Source organism: Rhinolophus sinicus, linkage group LG07, assembly GCF_036562045.2.
Source record: "Rhinolophus sinicus isolate RSC01 linkage group LG07, ASM3656204v1, whole genome shotgun sequence".
Taxonomy (NCBI): Eukaryota; Metazoa; Chordata; class Mammalia; order Chiroptera; family Rhinolophidae; genus Rhinolophus; species Rhinolophus sinicus.
In genome coordinates, this window is record NC_133757.1 from 67,993,656 (window position 1) to 68,012,773 (window position 19,118).

General features: G+C 57.2%; 1 protein-coding gene across 2 annotated transcripts; it reads left to right on the top strand.

The window, feature by feature from the left end:
* The first annotated feature begins 6,202 nt into the window (after nt 1-6,202).
* On the top strand, nt 6,203-18,839 carry PTBP1 (polypyrimidine tract binding protein 1). Of its 2 annotated transcripts, XM_074337372.1 has the most exons (14): nt 6,203-6,337; nt 9,362-9,392; nt 12,634-12,709; nt 12,928-13,100; nt 13,194-13,511; nt 13,591-13,701; nt 13,773-13,947; nt 14,191-14,268; nt 14,913-15,061; nt 16,096-16,129; nt 16,539-16,631; nt 16,725-16,941; nt 17,155-17,232; nt 17,328-18,839. In XM_074337372.1, exons 1-14 carry the CDS (start codon nt 6,330-6,332, stop codon nt 17,458-17,460), a joined length of 1,674 nt encoding a protein of 557 aa, XP_074193473.1. In that variant the 5' UTR covers nt 6,203-6,329; the 3' UTR covers nt 17,461-18,839. The 2 variants fall into 2 exon arrangements, with proteins under 2 accessions (XP_074193473.1, XP_074193474.1); XM_074337373.1 differs by lacking the exon at nt 14,191-14,268.
* Nucleotides 18,840-19,118: the final 279 nt, after the last annotated feature.

The following is a 19,118-nucleotide window of genomic DNA, read 5'->3' on the forward strand; positions in this document are numbered from 1 at the left end:
ATCCTCGCGTACAGGGTGACCACTGTGTGGATAATGGCAGTCCTGGGCTTGAGGTGCCATGTCACTGTGGGTTTCATCAGCATTTCCCTGATGGCTCGTGTTCAGTGAGCATCTTCTCATAGGCTTGTTGGTCACGTGTCCATCTTCTTTGCAAAAGTGTCTGTTCAGGTACTTGGAGCCAGTGGTCTGCATCCTTTCCTTTCCCTCCCCTTCTCCTGGCCTCCCAGGTGACCACAGGAAGAAGCCCCCAGCCAGTGCAGGATGTATCTCGTCCAGACCTCCCCTTCGGACAAGCAACTAACAGCCTCCACCCCTCAGCCCATCGGAGCAAGAACAAATTGGTGACATAGTGTCTCTACTCCAGGAAGGAGTGGCTTCCACTCCAGGTAGAACCAGGGCACTAAGCACCTGCTTGTGTGTTCAGACCGAGATGGGGGACAGGGCCAGTCCTGTCCCCAAGTGGGTTTTCAGGTGCTTTGCTCAGGCCGCTGGTCCTGAGGCCACCTGAGCCGGCTGCCCGCCACACGAGATCAAGTGTCCGTTTCTGCTATAAACTATTGATGCCAGCAACGTCACCACCTCAGGGCTCACCGTTTTGGGTTTCATATGTTACCTGTTATGAAACCTGAGGGACGCTCTTCCTTGTATCTTGGGAGTCCCACCTGCCTGCTTGGGGGACACATTCCTTCCTCTGCACCTGGATCCTTCTAGAATTAGCTTCTTATCATGTTCCCACATCTCCCTCACAATGGAGCCCAACCTCTGCGGGGTCCACTGCAGAGTAATCAAGGGCTATAGTTTAACTCAGCTGACATTCGGGTGTGTCACTCTCTGTGGGGGGCTGTCCTGGGCACTGTGGAGGGTCAAGCAGCATCCCTGCCTCTACCCAATCAATGCCAGGAGCACCCCCAGTATGATAACCACAGATGTCCCCTGATATTGTCCAGTGTTGGGGGTAGGAGGCAGAAAGGGTTGCTCAGGTGAGAACGACTGCTTTATTATAGTAAAGGCTCAGCCGAAGTGACTTGGCTGGGTGTGGGTAAGTGAGGATTTGGGTCTGTGCCCTGGCCTGTCCGGGACCTACTGGGTGGCCCAGAGCCCATGCTCGGCCCCATCCTGGCTGGTACCTGTGGCCCCATGACCCTGTGGACAGGCGGCAGGCGGGTGAACAGATGGCCATAGGATTGCTTACAGCCGGCTCACGTTCCCTCTCCGTATCGAGACATCTTCCTTTTCATAAATTTTGCAAGGCCGCGTAAGCAAGCCAGCTCTCCTGTCATCACGTGATGCCGCCGGCCCAGGCAGGACAACCGCTGTCTGCCGGCCTGGCCTCCGCACTTGTCAAAGGCAGAAGAAGTGTCCTGTGGCTGCTGTGACCAAGAGCCGCAAACTGGGTGACGTAAAACACGCATGTATTCTCTCTCGGGTCTGGAGGCTAGAAGTTGGACACCGAGTTGTTGGCGAGCTGGTTCCTTCTGGGGCTGTGAAAGGGGACATTTCTGGTATTGCTAGCAACCTTGGCACTGCAGGCTGGTGGCCTTGTCACCCCAGTCTCTGCCTCCGTCACCATGTGGCCTCTCCCTGTGTACCGGTGTCCTAATTCCCCTCTTCTTGTAAGGACACTGGTCATTGCATTAGGACCACCCCACTCCAGTGTGACCTCATCTTAGCTAATTACATCTGCAAAGACCCTCCTTCTAAGCAACATTGTGTTCACAGGTCAGGACATTGACGCATCTTTTGGGGACCATGACAGGGCCTTTGTGGACCCCTCCTCCACACTCGTGGCCCAGCTCTGCAGTGGCCACCCTACCCCCCTTAGATTGAATGTGGCCCCAGTGAGGTCACCCTGACCCACCCCTGCGCCTTCCTACCCCTCCCTCTCTCTCCATTTCCTGCAGGGCTCCATTGCAGCCCCTGACCAGCTATCACTACCCTCAGTTCTGTGCTTATTGCCCATCTTCCCTGAGGCCCACCCAGGCTTCCTGCACACCCAGTGCCTGGCAGGAGTCCCATATGCATCTCTGCCACCGGCTCTGCGTGGGCTGCACGTGGTGATGCCCCCAGAGGACAGTGTGCAGGGAAGGACTTCCTAGTGGAGAACCAGGGACAGCCTCAGCAGCGAGGGGCCATGGGGACAGCAGGGGCCCTGATGACCTTGTGGCAAGTGTCAGTGCTTCGTTCCTTTCTGTCGGCGAGTAACATTCCACTGCATGGATGGACGCGTTGTCCGCATCTGTTCATCTGTCAATGGGCACTTGGGCCATGTCCACTTTTTGGCCACTGTGGACACACGGGTACAAGGATTTGTGTGCACCCAAGCTTCATTTCTCTCCAGCACATGCCTAGGCGTGTGTGGGGACAGAGCCAGGAGTGCAGTTTCCAGGCTCTCACCCTCACATAGAAAGGTGCTAGCTCAGGTAGTAAATGGCCATCAACTGTGATTGGATGGCCATCAGCTGTGGCTAGTTGGCCGTCAGCTGTAACCAGTGAGCCATTGGCCACTAATATAACTGCTGTGGCTACGCTAGCAGAAGATGGGGGCAGGCAAGCGCGGATTGCAGTTAGCACGGCGGAGTGCGGGTTGTGGATTGCAGAGAAGTGGATGGCAGGTTGTGGATAGTGTGGCTCCTGCTGCCTGTGTCTCCAACCCAGCCGCCAGCGAGACTATAGTAGTATGACTCCCCTATCTATGGCTCCGTGGGTGTTCCCGTTTGGCCTCACCATATCCTGCGTTCTTGTGTGGGGAGTGGGACCAGAGACCTCGCGTGACTCCCCGCATGACAGCGTGGTATCCCTGGGTCAGGTGGTCACTCTAATTGCCCCTTTGTTGGACAGGCCAGACTGTTTGCTCTGGAAGGTGAGCAGCTTGGACCAAGGCCAGCAAGGCCTCTTACAGGCCCAGTGGTTCAGGCAGCTCACTCAAGTGCTCTGGGCTACTGATAGCATTTCTTATTCAGAGGATTAAGAAGTTAGAACTGGGAGGTGCCAAGCACTAGTTTAACTCCCAGGGGTGTGGATCAGGCTAGGGAGTGGGGAGACAGCTCCAGCTCAGGGACAGGGCCTAGGGAGAGGGTGGGTTCCTGGGGGAGGGGCAGGCCAGGCAGGTTTTGGAGAACCAGGGCTGGGACTTTGCAGTTGGCCTGAGGGCCTGGGGCTGGGGGAGGAGAGAAACTGAGCCCTGGACATGGGGTCCAGGATGAGACCTTTGAGAGGTGACCATGACAATTCTGGGGAAGGAACTTGGGAGTCACCATTCCCACCTTGCAGAGACAGGAATCCCTCTAGGTGCTTACAGTGATGATGGAGGAAGCCCCCACCCTAATTGGAAGAGGGCGACTGGCCCGAAGCCTTGGGGCTGGGAAGTCAGTTCTTCTGTAATGGACCCAGGCTGGAGGCATTATTCTGAATATTCTCAGGCCCGAGGGAGTCCCAGAAAGTCCAGGAGTGGCTCCAGGCCACCCAGCTAGGAGGGGGAAAGGGGCTGGGGGGCAGTAGCCTCATTGATCCCCCAACTCCCCAGCTCAGTCCAACAGAAATGTGGAAAATGGGTCAGAGTCTGGGATGCCTTGGAAGGCAGGGGACATGTGAAGTGACGCCCTGGGACCCTCGACCGGTGGCTTTTGTAATCATGGCAATGAGTAAACAAGCACAGGACTAAATATTCCAAAGCTATTAAGCCATTTCCATTTGAAACTGGAGGGAAAACCCACAGAAGGTGAGGAGGGACTGGCCTTGCCTTTTTTTTTTTTTTTTTTGAAAAGGGGTAAACTGAGGCACCATTTCCCCATCCCCATCTGATCAGAAAAGAGAACTGAGCCCCCCCCCATTGAGCTCCCACCCACCTCCCTTGTTTCTGCCACAGAGAGTATCATTTTCAAAATTCTCAAACAATTGCAAGGTGAGCACACAGCCACGCTCAGCCTGAATCATTCATGAGGGAAGCAGCTGGCTGGCAAGGCTGGGATGGGAGAAGGAGCTGAGAAAGGAAAAGAAAGACAAAGAGAGGAAGCTAGCTTGCCCCTACATAAATCAGGGGCATGGATCTAATTGTCAATGCCGGGAGCACTAAACCTCAGTAGCTGTGAGGGCCACCAGATCCCCACGGCAAACATGAAGGCCCACCAGCCCAAGTTTCAGATGGTGTCGTGGGCTGACTCTGGGGGCCCTGAAAACAGTTATGTCCACATCCTAATCCCCAAACCTGTAAGCATGACCTTATTTGGGAAAAGGGTTTTTGCAGGTGTAATTAAGGGTCTTGAGATGAGATTATTTTGGGTGGGGGATTATCTGGGTGGGCCCTAACCCCAATGACAAGTATTTTTACAGACACACAGAGAAGGTACAGAGAGAATAAGGGAGAAAGTGATCACAGGCAGAGACTGGAGTGATGTGTCTAGAAGCCAACGAGGCCTGGAGTTCCAAACTGCAAGAAGGACCCTCCCCTGCAGCCTCCAGAAAGAACATGGCCCTGCTGACACCTTGATTTTGGACTTCTGGCCTCCAGAATGTGAGAGAATAAAGGAGGGAGTTGTGCAGGCTTGGGGAAGAACCTTCCAGAAGGGAACAGCCGCACAAAGGAGGCCTGCATTAGGTTGGAAGCCAGACAGGTGGTTGGTGGCGGTGTGGGGTCTGTTGGGCTGCAAGGTCAACTTGGGCTAGGGCTCTGAGCAAGACAGAGGGTCAGAAGTGGGTTATAAAATGATTTTGATGGTTTAGACCTCCACCAACTGTCAGCTGCCCCTTTTCCCTGGGGCTGCCAAGTTTCCCTCCCATCCCCTGCTGTCAAAGGTGTGGGGGGGAGGCGGGACACTGGCACCAGAAGGAAGATGTGCAGCTGGCCCTGGTGGTACCCACAGTGGAGCTCAGGCAGGAGTTCGGGAGGGAACAAACCCACGAATCCACTCGACCGGGACATTCCTGATTAGCGATTCTGGGGCTTCAGATGTCCTGAAGCGAGAGGGAGAGCCAAAGCCCACAGGGCAGAAGGCTCCGTGGAAAATGGTAGCTGTTCCTAATCCCCGGTAGCAATCTGGCTCCTAGTCTTCTGGGCCAAGTCCAGGCCTGCACGGCCCTGAAAGTGTCCTCATTGCCAGGTCTCTGCTGGTGAAATGAAACCAACCTGAGGCAGGGCGTGCTGGCCTCATCCCAATTTAGGGAAACGAGAAATGTCATTGCTTCTTCCTTTCTAGGCGGTGCCAATTAAAACCCCCTTTTCAGCACGGGAATACAGCAAACTAAAATCACAACAGCTTCCTCTGTTTATTCAACTTCTACTCCGCACGGGAACCTGGCCAAGCCCGGGATGCTCATTGGCTCCTGGCGCTTCCAACAGCAGTGGGCCACGGGAGCCTCCCTCGCTATGACTCTTCTGACCCCGTCCAGACCCTCCTTCCCGCCCCCAGCTGGCCCTGGTTTCCTGTCACCCGCAACCCTATTCAACTCTTCATGGAATCAGCGTTCTTGGGAATACATTTTAGGGTGTTTTTCCTGCTGCTGGGATGAAGACGCGCCCGGTCCTGAATGCCCCATGACGGCAGTATTCTGCTCTGCGTCCCGGGCCTCAGTTTCCCCATCCCTGCAGCCAGGGAGCGGACAGCGGGCGGCCTTCACTGCTCTGAGACAAAGGACAGTGGAGGCGGTCCCTGACCACAACACGCCCGCAGGCTCGGTGGCTAGCAGGGGGAACTGAGCTCTAGCGCGTCCGGGATGCGTTAAGCGGCCTCCACGTCCCCGCGTGCCAATGTAGCAGTAACTTTTGCAACGTTCCCACAAGCAAGATGGAGCCCCATAGGTGTCCTGCCCGACTCCAAGATGGCGACTCGCCTACCTTTGCTCCCACGCCCGAAGACGACGACCCCTGCCCGTTTGCAAGATGGCGGCAGCCCGGGGGAAGCACGCTTCCCGCCGCCTGACTCGCCACGTACCCACTCTCAAGATGGCTTCCCCCGCAAAGCCCCACGCAGGGGGGGCTTTGAGCTCGATCACTGGCTCAGGAGTTGTCACGTGCTTCCACCTTTTCTTCCCCATCCCCGATTCTACCGACCGTTTCCGCCTTGAGCTCTGACGGACGGCCGCCTTCTCCAATGGTCGCCTGCCATTCCCCTTGGCTCCAACCTTCGAGCGGCCTCGTAGCCATTGGGAGACGCCGGCGGGGCCCACGGTACTCGCCCCGCCCCCTATCTGCAGCGGGAGCCAATGGGCAGAACGCGCGGGGGACGTGTTCGGGCGTCTCCGCCATTTTGTGAGTCTATAACTCGGAGCCGTTGGGTCGGTTCCTGCTATTCCGGCGCCTCCACTCCGTTCCCCGCGGGTCTCCTCTGTGTGCAATGGACGGGTGAGTCGTGCCTGTCCGCACTTCCCACCGCCCTTCTCGTGCCTCAGCCTTCCTTTTGCCGCCGCCTGGGTCTCTTTGGGACGACGGCCCGCCTGCCGCTCCGCCCTGGGCCCACGGGCGCCTCCAGGCTCCTTCCACTCCCCGCAGCCGCGAGAGTGGGGAGAAGCTGCCGGGGACGCGAGGCGGCCCGTGTGTCCCGGGCCTGGCGTCCCACGAGCCCAACCCTTCCCGACGCCCTGCCCGTTTCCGGTCTCCCCGCGGCCCGTCCCGAACGCACGCGGTGGCCGCGCGGCCCTTCCCGCTTCCCATCCGGTCCCCGCGCGCACGCGCCGCTTTTCGCGCGTCCGTGTGGCCCTTCCGGCTCCCCGTATTTTCTTCGCGCGCCTGGTGTGGCCTTTACCGCTCCCCGTCGGGCCCGCACGCGCGCGTGCGCAGTTCTTCGCAGTGGTCAGTCCTCCGTGCGCGTGCGCGGTCTTTCCCGCCGCGCGGACTCTGCGCTCGGCCTGCCCCGCCCGTGGCCTTCTCGGGCGCGGCAGGGAGACGCCGCCCTCCTGCCCGGAAGGGCGTGGGCTCTCCTCCGCCCCCGCCCAGCCCCTCCCGGGGCTGCCCACAAAGGACCGTCGCGCGCCCCGGTTCAGCTCCAGTGCTGGGGGACGAGTTGGGGAGGGACCCGCGCGCCCCCTTTGTTCCTGTCTGCTGGGGTGCTCCTGTTCAACAGTTCCTTAAGCACGGACTGACTCCCCGGGGCGAGGAGCTCCCAGGCTCCAAATCCCGCGGAGCGACCCACGTGGGCCGGAACGACAGGACCCCGAGTCTTCCGGCAGTGTAGCCGGCCAGGCGGCCGGCCACCTCCCAAAGGGCGCCCAGACACACAGCTCCGGGGATTGTGTGTGTTCCGGAAACGCGAGAAATGGGCGGTGGGACAGTTGCCAGAACTATTAATTTTTTCTGTTCTAAGGCATCATGGTAGACTTACTGAAGTTAAAGAGGTTCGCTTCACTTTGACGCCGAGATTAGGGCCAAGCCACAAAGCTGTGTTTTGTTGGCAGAGACATGAGTCTGTCCAGTTTGGAGACTCTTCTTTCAGATGTTTCTGGTTTGGGGAAAATGATCAAAGTTGTTAAAAATGAAACTGACTTTAAACATTGCTTTTGTGTCTTGCGTGTTAGGCTTTTTTCATTTCCCCTTGGGAGTAGGGTTAAGTGCTGATTTTTAAAATAAGTTTGAGTATTCCAAAGGCAGTTCTGGTTATCTTTTTTGATCTGGAGCTTGGAAAGCCCTCCTTCCTCCCTTAGCCTGACCTCCTGTGGGGTGTGGTAAAAATGCCCAGAGGGTCACGTGCCTCTCTGCCTTGGGTTTGAAATGATAGGTTTCAGGCTGAATTAAATCCAGCCTTCTAGAAAAATTGCTGCAGCATGAGGAACATGATCTCATGGTCTGCCTTCCGTTTTGGCTTGGATGGACCTCCCCCCACCCCACCCCCCAGAACCCCTTCCCAAGGCCGTGGGTGCAAACAAGTGGGTACTTAATTCTGCAGGGATATCATTGTGGAAAAGCGTTTTCTCCGTTGTCTGGTCAAGTTCTTCCGTTTTACCTCCTACCTGAAGGACCATTATGGGACGGTTCCATCCCCCAGATGTGGCTTGGAGAGCCCAGTCCTAGCTGCAGCCTCTTGGAGGTTGTGGTTACCTAGGCAGCCAGGCCCAGCTTTCCGCTGAGCAGTTTGTTTGGCCTGCCTTGTCTTTAGAAGGTTTGGAAACCTTTTCAGGAAGAGCCATTTTATTTAAAAAGCTTACTACGTCTGAGGCTCTCTCAGAGCAGGAAGCAGTGAGCCACCCTGGGAAGCTGCGTGCTTTTCATTCTTTCAGTTTTTCTGGGAGGTTTTTCTTTGGCTCCCTAAGGTGTGTGTGTGTGTGTGTGTGTGTGTGTGTGTGTGTGTTTAATCTGACACTAGTCCACAGTCTCTTTTTGTAGTGAAGAGGGGAAGGCCCTACAGTGGAGGTAATGCGGTAGAATGTTAAGTGAGGTGCAGATAGCAGGACTAGGGCCCAGTGCTTGGGGTCATGCTGCTCCAGGGATGGGGGGTGGGTTGCTGCCTTGCCTCTCATAGGGCAGAAATGAAGGGACTCCAGAGGTAATAATGCAGATGGCTGTCCCAGTCTGAGATCAGCCATACCCTGGCTGGGCAAGAGGGACATACTTGTGTGACATGGGAGGCTCTGGTCACAGACCACTAGGCCTTGGCAGCCAGGTGACCTGGTGGGGTGGGGGGAGGTGTTGCTAACTCCTCCACCGTGAGTCATTGAGGACCTTTCCAGTTTACATTCACCACATAGAAGCCCTGGACGGTTCTATGTGTGTACTGAGAGCTAGTCCACAGTTGAGGCCCTGGGTATGAGGAACTTGGGCAGCCATGGTTTCTTCTCACCTTCCAGCTAGGCCTTGGGCAGGGAGAAAGTCCACTCACTAGGAGCCAGGTTGATGAATAACTTGGGGTAATTTTACTGATCATTTCAACCCATCTGCCTCCCTCTGAGGGAGCCTGCCATTGTTTGAACTTGAGTCCCCTTCTTGTCCCCCTGGAGCTCTGACCTCAGGGCCTTGTGAGTTGCCTTCTCATTGGCCTTGCTGCTTGAAAACGTTCCTCAAGTATTTCCAATTTTTAGAAAGCAAACAACAGCACTTGAACCTTAACAACAAGCATCAAGTGTCCCTCCTGGGGCTTTTGGAGGGGTGTCTTTGTCTTCTGTCTTCAGACCTCTAGTGGAGAGGGCCAGAGGCGGAGCCTGGGGTCCTGCTGGGAGGGAGGGGAGCTGGAGGACAATGATGGCTCCTTTTCAAGTTGAGATTAAATGGACGACAGCTCACTTCCCTGCCCTGCCCAAGCTCACTAGTCAGCAGGGCCTCAAATGGGGGGGTACCTGTGTAGCCAGGGGAGCCCCTCATCGGCAGGCCATCTTGGACAGCCTGGCAGCAGCTACTGCGGCACACCTGCTAACGTTCTCCTTTTTTCTCTCCCTACAGCATTGTCCCAGACATAGCAGTTGGTACAAAGGTAGGCATTGCTGAGTGCTTCTATGTTGGCTGGCTCAGCCTCTGGTCTTGGGCTCCCATGGCCCAGTGTGCATGGGACGGAGGGTTTGGAGGCCAGGCGCTCTTCACACACTTTTCCTTTGCTCTGCCAGCGTCCAGTCCATTCATTCTAGGCTGAGTGTCTAGCCATGGGGGTTGGGTGACTAGAGTGGTAAATGCACTTTGGCCTTAGTTTGGGACCCCTCTTCCCTGCCCTCGCAGAGTCCTGGGATGTGCCAGGGGGCTGATGAGGACATTTGCCCAGTGTTCTAAGTATTTTTGGTCTGATGTGGAAGAGGTTGAAATCTGCTGGTACCCCAGGCAGTTTGTGGCGTGGGGGTGGAGGGTTCAAAGAGGCTTCCTTGGATGGCATCGTGGTTCGGATAATTTTTGGTTTGAAATCCTATTTTTGACAGGAAGATGGAGGCTCTGCACCCCTTCGGTGCCATCCTCAGTGCTGGTACCTGTAAGCTGCAGGGAGGCCAGGGCTGGCAAGCGGGCTCCACCGGAAGGGGGAGTATGGTGCTGGTCCTCCTCCCAGTGGAGGCCCAGGCCTACTTGCACCCTAGCTGTCCTGGGGGTGGACTGAACACTGCTGTTGACTTGCTTATGGGGGCTGGAGGTCTGCTGCAGAGGCTTGGTCAGTGGGCAGTGGTGTCAGGCGGGGCTTCAGGCTTTCCAGGTGGAGTCTTGTCTTCACACCGCCTGTCCCGATCTTCCTGCAGATAAAACCTGTTTGTTCGGTGGTGGGAGCAAGGGAGGGGGACTTGCATCTGAAGCATTTGTAACCATCACAGAAAGTGTCTGGCTTCACATGCTCCTGGGGTTTCCAGCTGGAGCAGCTGTGCCAGGGGCTGTCCTCAGTGGTCCCTCCCGGCACAGCCCCAGGGGATCTGTTTCCAGAATCAGACCTGCACAGGACAGGAACCCAGAGGCGCCGGTGGGAAAGGCCCTCTGCCAACACAGCCCTGTGTCTGTCCGCCAGCACACCAGGAGGGTGGCACGATGGGGTTCGGGGCAGCATTGTTTTTCACCCCAGTTTTAGAATGAGCTGTGTCATAAGTAAGAGGTGTCAAGGTTAGCAATGCTGAACTATTGGTTACATAGTAAAGGTCCCTGTGGACGCTGGCGGGAACAGGGTGCACCTGTCATTAGCAGCAAGTGCACTGTTCAGAGGCTCTTCCTGTTCATGCTTGACTTTGGGGGAGGTGCCTATGGTTGCCAGCTGGGAAAAGCCCTGTCTGCTGGATGGCCTGGCCAAAGGTAGGTGAACCGTCCCCCACAGCCTGGACCAGCTGTTCATAAGTCACACGGCCTATAGGTCTCAGCACCTGCTATGGCCCAGCCCATGTCCCCCAGGGTTCTGCCTTCAGGCTGTCTGTGCCCAAGTGGGTAGTCCCCTCTGAGCTGCCGGTCACTGCCTGTACCTGGGTGTTCCTGTGCTTGGGGGATGCTGCTTAGCAGACCAGCCTTGTCCTGAGGGATGGCAGGGGTTAATGTGGCCTAAGTGCCCCCCCAGATGTAGGCGCACCAGCCCATCTGCCACGGGGACATGATTAGGGCCAAGCATGCCAGTGCTCCAAGGAAATGACACCCCGCCGGCACTAGTCAAAGGCAACAGCCAACATGCCCGTTGTAAGGTTGTAGGTTGTGCTGACACACAGGAGTCATGCAGATACCTGGCTTTTGTCCCGCTGTGGTGGGGGGCCTTTGTGAGCCTGAAGGGGGTGGGGGGTGTCAGGGCTCTGCATCCAGAGACAGGGAGGGTCTTGCATGTGCCTGTCCTTGGTGCCAGCGTGCAGTCCTGGGGCTCACTCTGCACGGTGGCTTTGTCCTGCACTGCGGATCCTTGAAGTGTGCGAGGGGTGTCCACTCACTGCTGTGGAAAGAGCTCAGTGTCACAGGCACTCAGATCCCAGCCCTCTAAGCAGCAGTCTGACTGCGTGTTCCTCGGCTCCAAGTGCCACGGGGCATTTGAGACACCCCTTCTAAGCCGCGCTCTGGCCCTGAGGGACACTAAGCGGGAGCCGCTATGGCTGCTCACCCAACTTGGGGTCCAGATGTGGGGACGTGCCCACAGCAGTGAGCCAGCCACGGTTGGCGTGGCCATTCCCAAAGGGCAGTTTGTAAGCCTCCAGTTCCCCAACAGGTCTCGACAGCCACCTGTGGCAGGGTGGGAGTCTCAGGGCTTCTCGGGCACCTCAGCTCTGGGCCATAGGAAGATGGGAGGACTTGGGTGGAGATGATTGTGCTTGTGAGAGTGACAACTAAGCCTACAGTTGGCGGAAGGGCAGCGATAATGTGTCCCTGAGAAGGGGCAGTTTGAGGGAGAAGAGGTGAGGCTCTGAGAGCTGGGGGCCAGGTGAGCTGGTCTCCCTGTGGGGTCAAGGGGAGCCAGAGGGCTTTGGTGTGGGAGCCCTGTCAGGACTCTGGGCCACACGCTCTGGAGCCTGTGAGCTCTGGTGCTCAAGGTCCTGTTCCTAGTAGGCTGGCCCTGGGGTGGGGGCTGAGTCCTGAGTTTTCGGGACTGGGGTCTGCCTGCCCCTTGAGGAGAGTTGACTGTCCTCAGCCTCACCTGGCAGGACAGACACCCACCTGCTAAGTGCAGGGTCAGTCTAACATGATTGGTGAGTTAGTGCAATGAGTTCAGGATTCAGAAGTAAACAAGTTTCTGGAAAGAAGACCGGCAGTTCTGGAGCTGCCGTCGGCGCCATTTACATGGTCACTGGATAGTCACCGGATAGCATCGCCCGCTCACGGAGAGGTAGTGTTTCTAGTCGTCTGTGAGTGACGAAGCTGCAGCTCGGGTGTCCTCAGACGGCTGGAAAATAGGCCGAGCAAGTGGCTGCCGTGACAAGGGGGCTTTGTTCTGAGGATGTGTGACAGTCTTGAGTGGCGGGCTGAGCCCCACATGGATGGTGGCATGAGCTGTGGGCCTGCCATTGGGCACCTCAACAGGCCTGTTCGCAGACATGGGAAGGGTGCCGCATAATTGGGAGGTGGTGACACCTGAGCCCCCTGTAGGTGACAGCCTCTACCTTGGGAAAGGTCCCGGGGGTCCTGCAGGGAAAAGGAACTGTGTCCCGAACTCAGGACCACAAGGCCATTGCAAGGGTCATGGTAAACTAGCCAGCTTGAGGGTCAAGGGCATTCTGGGGTGGGGGGGTCTGGAGCCATGGTGTGGGGCCACCTTTAGCCCTGCTCCAGCATGCCCTCTCTTCCAGCGGGGATCGGACGAGCTCTTCTCTGCCTGTGTCACTAACGGACCCTTTATCATGAGCAGCAACTCAGCCTCTGCAGGTACCTGTTCACCCGCGGCGGGGCTTTCCTGTGTGTCTGCCTGTGACTGTGAACCCCCAGTCATATGCAGCCTCACTCCCTGGGAGCTGGGGGTGGTGGGTGGCCCCAGGCATTGGAGACCACTCGCTTCCCCCATCAGGGAGGAAGCTGATTCAGGGGCCTTGCTTTATGGGAGCCTGGGAGGTTCTTGGTGCCATACAAACCACCCCTCTTCTCAGCAAACGGAAATGACAGCAAGAAGTTCAAAGGCGACAACAGAAGTGCCGGTGTGCCTTCTAGAGTGATCCATATCCGCAAGCTCCCCAGTGACGTCACTGAGGGCGAGGTCATCTCCCTGGGGTTGCCCTTTGGGAAGGTCACCAACCTCCTGATGCTGAAAGGGAAGAACCAGGTGTGTGCCCATCCTGGGAAGGCCCTGCACCTGCTTTGGGGGCACCAGTCTCCTGGGGTCTCACCTGTCTCACACCCCGCCCCTGCCCATCAGGCCTTCATTGAGATGAACACGGAGGAGGCCGCCAACACCATGGTCAACTACTACACGTCGGTGACGCCTGTGCTGCGCGGCCAGCCCATCTACATCCAGTTCTCCAACCACAAGGAGCTGAAGACGGACAGCTCGCCCAACCAGGCCCGGGCCCAGGCCGCCCTCCAGGCTGTCAACTCCGTCCAGTCAGGGAGCCTGGCCCTGGCGGCCTCAGCCGCCGCAGTGGATGCTGGGATGGCGATGGCAGGCCAGAGCCCAGTGCTCAGGATCATCGTGGAGAACCTCTTCTACCCTGTCACCTTGGACGTCCTCCACCAGGTAGGGCCTGGATTCCCAGGCGGCAGCGTAGGTGCTAGTGCTGCCGGGTAGGCACAGGGTGACTGTCCCTGTCCGGCAGATCTTCTCCAAGTTTGGCACAGTCCTGAAGATCATCACCTTCACCAAGAACAACCAGTTCCAGGCGCTGCTACAGTACGCTGAGCCCGTGAGCGCCCAGCACGCCAAGCTGGTGAGTGCCCGGCCCCACCCCTGCCCACCACCTACCCCAGGGCTCCAGCCACTTACCGCTTGTCCCCACAGTCCCTGGACGGGCAGAATATCTACAATGCCTGCTGCACACTCCGCATCGACTTCTCCAAGCTCACCAGCCTCAATGTCAAGTACAACAACGACAAGAGCCGAGACTACACCCGCCCTGACCTGCCCTCTGGTGACAGCCAGCCCTCACTGGACCAAACCATGGCTGCAGCCTTCGGTAAGATGCCGGCGAGGTGCCTGGACTGCTGTCTCATGGGGGGCGAGTACATGTAGCTCAGTCTCAGTGCCCAGGCCCCAGGAGTCCCATGACGCCCACCCCGCGCCCAGGGAGGCTGGCGGCCAGAGTGCCCGGCTCGGGTGGAGCGGTGGGCCCACCCGCTGGGTGTGGGGCACCCGCTGGCTCGCTCTGCCCTGGTGGGGAGGCTGTGGGTGCGATGATTAGTGTCTCGTTTGTTTCTAGGTGCACCTGGTATAATGTCAGCCTCCCCGTACGCAGGAGCTGGTTTCCCTCCCACCTTTGCCATTCCTCAGGCTGCAGGTACTCAAACACTGGGTCCCACGGCGACTGTGCATGCCCACACCTCGTCATTGCCGCCACGCGAGCTGACGGGCGCAGTCACGGGGGGAGCCCACCTTCCTGGGCGCGGGCCCCTGGCTTCCCTGAGGAGCCTGGGCAGGGCAGTGGTAGGACAGGGCTGTACAGAACCGGCTGACCCCGCAGTCTCTGGTCTGGTTCCTTCAAGCACCTCCCGGGCGAGGACGCGTGCGCACGTGGTTGGAGGGCTGTGTCCCTAGTAGGTGAATTTGAATGGCCTGGTAAGCAGAGCGGCATGAGCCGGGAGGGCACACCCGAGCATCCCTCCTCGGGGCCGGGTGCCCACCCGTGTGACAGTCATGAGCCTGCTGCGTCCTGCCCGGCGTGTCGTCTGCATGGTGACGGGCACCTGCATGCACGCACGGCCGAGGCCGCAGGCCTGATTGTGCATCCCCGGAGCCGGGACTTTGTGCTGTGGGCGCATGTGGCCGTCCAGACCCAGTGCAGCCTGAGCTGGAGGAGGAGGCTGGGCCTGCCGGCTGAGTCTGGCCCCTGCTATTTCCTGCATGAGGACTGGCAGGAACACGCCCCCTCTTGGCAGAGGTCTGGCACTGCTGCTCATTTTGTGACCACCTCTCCCTCCCCAGGCCTCTCCGTCCCCAACGTGCACGGGGCCCTGGCCCCTCTGGCCATCCCGTCGGCAGCAGCAGCTGCAGCTGCAGCGGGCCGGATCACCATCCCTGGCCTGGGAGGCGCTGGCAATTCCGTCCTGCTGGTCAGCAACCTCAACCCTGAGGTACGTGGCTCTTGGGCTGTTCATCCCGGAGGCATGAGGGGACTGATGCTCTCAGGTCTTAGTGCTTCCGTCCCCCAGCGCTGCAGGCCCTCCTCGGCAGCGCCGTTGTGCTTCTGTGTCCTCTTGCTGCACCAGGAGTTGTGTCCCTTTAGCATCCAGAGTTCACAAAAACATTTGTAATATGTGGAGCTAAACAAGCCTCTGTTTGAGGAGGTCTCCAGGCACCTCTGCTCTGGAGGACCTGGCCTGCACTGCTCCCACCACCCGGAGCCACTGTCCCCGGGATGGCCCACCTGCCTTGTCTCAGGGCCAAGATTGCTTGGAGGGAGCTTGGGTGAGGTCCTCAAGGCTCAAACACTTAACTCTCAAGATGGGATTAAGCTCAGCCAGCGTCTCTGGGCTGCTCTCTCACCTGTCTGACCACTCCTGTGACTTCTTGCCTGGGGCGGCTGGCGCCTGTCTGAGTTAGACGCTCTAGAAGCCTCACTAACAGACTCCACCCCTCATGCTTGTGTGAGCCTTTAGACTCTCCCGCAGCGGTCAGCAGGAGACGCCTCTGGGCCCACGCAGAAGGCCAGAGGGTGTGCGTCTCCTGCTCGCTGCGCAGCCCGGTGTTTCCGGCCAGCTCCCGGTGGCCCTGTGACTAGTGTGTGTGTAGATCTGACTGAGGGGACACTGCCGATTTTCTTATGTATTTACTGACCTGTGTTTTTTGCTACTTTTTTTCTTTTCTCCCCTTCCCCTCTCCCAATTTTTTTTCTGATCCGGAATTTCTTTGCCAACTGACTGCACGGTCCTTCTGCTTCCTGTTGTTGCTTGAAACAAAACAAAACCATAAATAAATAAAAACAAAATTCCCCCTCAAACCCTGCTCTCCGGAAACCAACCTGCCCTTGAATATTAACATCCTGACAACTTCATCATCCATCAACCTGCACGCCTGCGGGCTGCCTCCTCGCGGTGGACGATGGCAACTCGCCCCTGACCTCTCCCTTTCCCTGTCCCTCGCTGCCTTGCTCTGCTGTCCTCTAAAGAGAGTCACACCCCAAAGCCTCTTTATTCTTTTCGGTATGTTATCATTCACACTTTTATTACCTTGTTTTCATGTAATGGAGGTTATTTTTACGCCCTAAGTTGTACTATGAGTTTGCGGTTCTGCCCCGGTACGGTTTGCCTTCGGTTTGCATATTTATTTGGATCTGCAGACACGCATGGTTTAGCGCCCTGCATGCTTTCGCAGAGTTAAGCGAGTTGGTAGCATGTAAAGTGATGGCTCTTTGCAATTGACCTTTTCCTGGATTTTACGACTTCTCTGCTGAAGGTAGTCCTCCGGTAATGTCCCTGTGACTAGAGACAGTTTCCTAGAGGCAGAATAGCAAAGCTCCGGGAAGAGCCAGTGTGGGGGTGGGGGTTGAAGGGGCTGGAGGGGAGGCGGCAATGGACCCGGACTCAGCACCCTGTCCATGTGCTTTTGAAGGCGTGTACGGTGACGTGCAGCGAGTGAAGATTTTGTTCAATAAGAAGGAGAATGCCCTGGTGCAGATGGCAGACGGGAGCCAGGCCCAGTTGGGTAAGGGGCTGCTGAGGGTGGGGCGGGTGGGGCAGGGGTGTGGGGGGGGCATGCCTGTGCCTGCCAGTGGGGTCACCGGGCTCCCCTTCGCAGCCATGAGTCACCTGAATGGGCACAAGCTGCATGGAAAGCCGGTGCGCATCACGCTGTCCAAGCACCAGAATGTGCAGCTCCCCCGTGAGGGCCAGGAGGACCAGGGCCTGACCAAGGACTACGGGAACTCACCCCTGCACCGCTTCAAGAAGCCAGGCTCGAAGAACTTCCAGAACATCTTCCCGCCCTCGGCCACCCTGCACCTGTCCAACATCCCGTATGTGCCACCTGGGGTGGGGGGCTCTGCCACTACTTGTTGAGTGCCCCAACATGGGGCAGGGTGTTCTCTGATTCTCCTGAACCTTCACTATGGTCTCTCCCGTACCCCACTTCCAGGCCCCCAGGCCTCTGAGAACTGCCGTCTGGGGAATGGCTATGGCCTTGGTCTTCCCCAGAGGGCAGGTGACTCAGGGTAGCGCTCTCCCCACAGGCCCTCCATATCAGAGGAGGATCTCAAGATGCTCTTCTCTAGCAATGGTGGCATCGTCAAGGGGTTCAAGTTCTTCCAGTGAGTACCAAGCCCATCTCCTGCCCCTCCCCCCACAATGTCCTGACCCATCCCGTCGCCCCCCCCTTGCCCCCCTCACTGTCCCCATTCTGCAGGAAGGACCGCAAGATGGCGCTGATCCAGATGGGCTCAGTGGAGGAGGCCATCCAGGCGCTCATTGAGCTGCACAACCACGACCTGGGCGAGAACCACCACCTGCGGGTGTCCTTCTCCAAGTCCACCATCTAGGCCCCACCGCCAGCACCAGCCTGCCGGGCGCCCCGGCGACAACTTCCAGCATTCCACAAAAAGCCACTTTAAAAGCAGCTGAAGTGACCTTAAAAGACCAGAGATTTTATTTTTTTAAAGAGAAATCAGTTTACCTGTTTTTAAAAAAATTAAATCTAATTCACCTTGCTCACCTTGGGGAGGCAGGGTGCTGGCTGCAGGCTCTTGGTGGCTGTGCACAGTGCCCGCTCCCCAGGCCCCTCGCCTGTGCCTTCTGCAGCCTGCGGGTGGGTGCTCCCAAACCTCCACTTGGCGTTCTTGTGCCTTAAGCCCGCTGCTCCCGCAGGGCCTTCTTGTGGTAGCAAATGCGTAGGGGTTTGGGGGCTCGGGACAGCCTCCTGCAGGGATCATGTGCCTGGTGTGGCGGGAGGCCACTGTGCAGGGGCTGCCCACACCCCAACCCTCATCTAATCAAGCGTGCGATCCTCCCCACCCCGGCGCTTCAGCTTGGAGCTCGTCATGCTCTGTTGTGCTTTGACGCAGTGTGCACACCTGTGCCTAGCAATATCTCCAGTTGACCAAATATCCTAATCTTTCTTCATTTATATGCAAGAGAAATAGTTTTAAGTAACTTTTTATATAGCAAGATAAAAATGGTATGAGTGTAATCTAAATTTCTTCCTCGTATGACTTTGTATACTGTATTTTTTATTTTATTCCTTGTAATGAAGTTACAGGGCGGGATCTAGTTTCCAGGGCAGATGCCATGGGTGGGCTGGGGAGCCGGGGTCCTTCTAGAAGCCCCAGGCCTCCATCTGAGACCTCTAGATGCCTTACACCTAGCCTCTCTGTCTCAGAGGACAAGCGCTCTTAAGCTTTCAGGTTTTAATTTTCCTGCAAACTTTGGACCAAAGTTTTGTTTCTGTTCTTTGCTTCTAATGCTGGGACCCCAGAAGGTGGGACAACGGCCCTCAAGTCTTAACTGTCTCCTTTTCCTCGCGTCCTGCACTCCCTGCTCCAAGGGGTCCCCCTGTGCGCAGACCCCATGCTGGCCAGCCCCTCCCTTGGGGCTTGGACCCCTGAGTTTCCATGTTGGGGTGGGACAAGGGTGTAAATATTTATAATTTTTTATACCTGTTGTAAGACATGAGGGGCAGCAAACGCCGTTTTTTATGGTGACACAGATGTATATTTTGATACCAGCAATTACAGGCTCAGTATTGTGACGAGTACGGCACATTCCACTGCCCGCCCAGTGGCTTATAATGACTTGTAATGCGGAGAACAGAATTAAAGTGATTTTACAACAATGGCCTTTCCCAAAGGCGTTCTTCTGTTCGTCATGTAGAAGGCAGTGGCCAGTCTGTATGGACTTTGAATAAATTCTGTCCCGCACTCCATTCCTCTTCATGGGCTGCTTATCTTCACTGCTGTCTGAGAATTCATACATCTCTGCCCCCTCACTTATCACTTGGGTAGCTTGCTTGGGTGGGCCCTGCTGAGGTGCATGGGGTCCTGCCTGCCCCAGCAGTGGCCTTCCCTGGGGTGGGGGGGCGGGGGGGGTCATCTGCGCTTGTGTCTGAAGTGGGACAGCTTTCAAAGCGCTCTAGATCACAAACTGCCCCATTTGGGACTTTTACGTAACCCTTTTCTTAGGTGCACTGGGTGGGGCCCCTTGC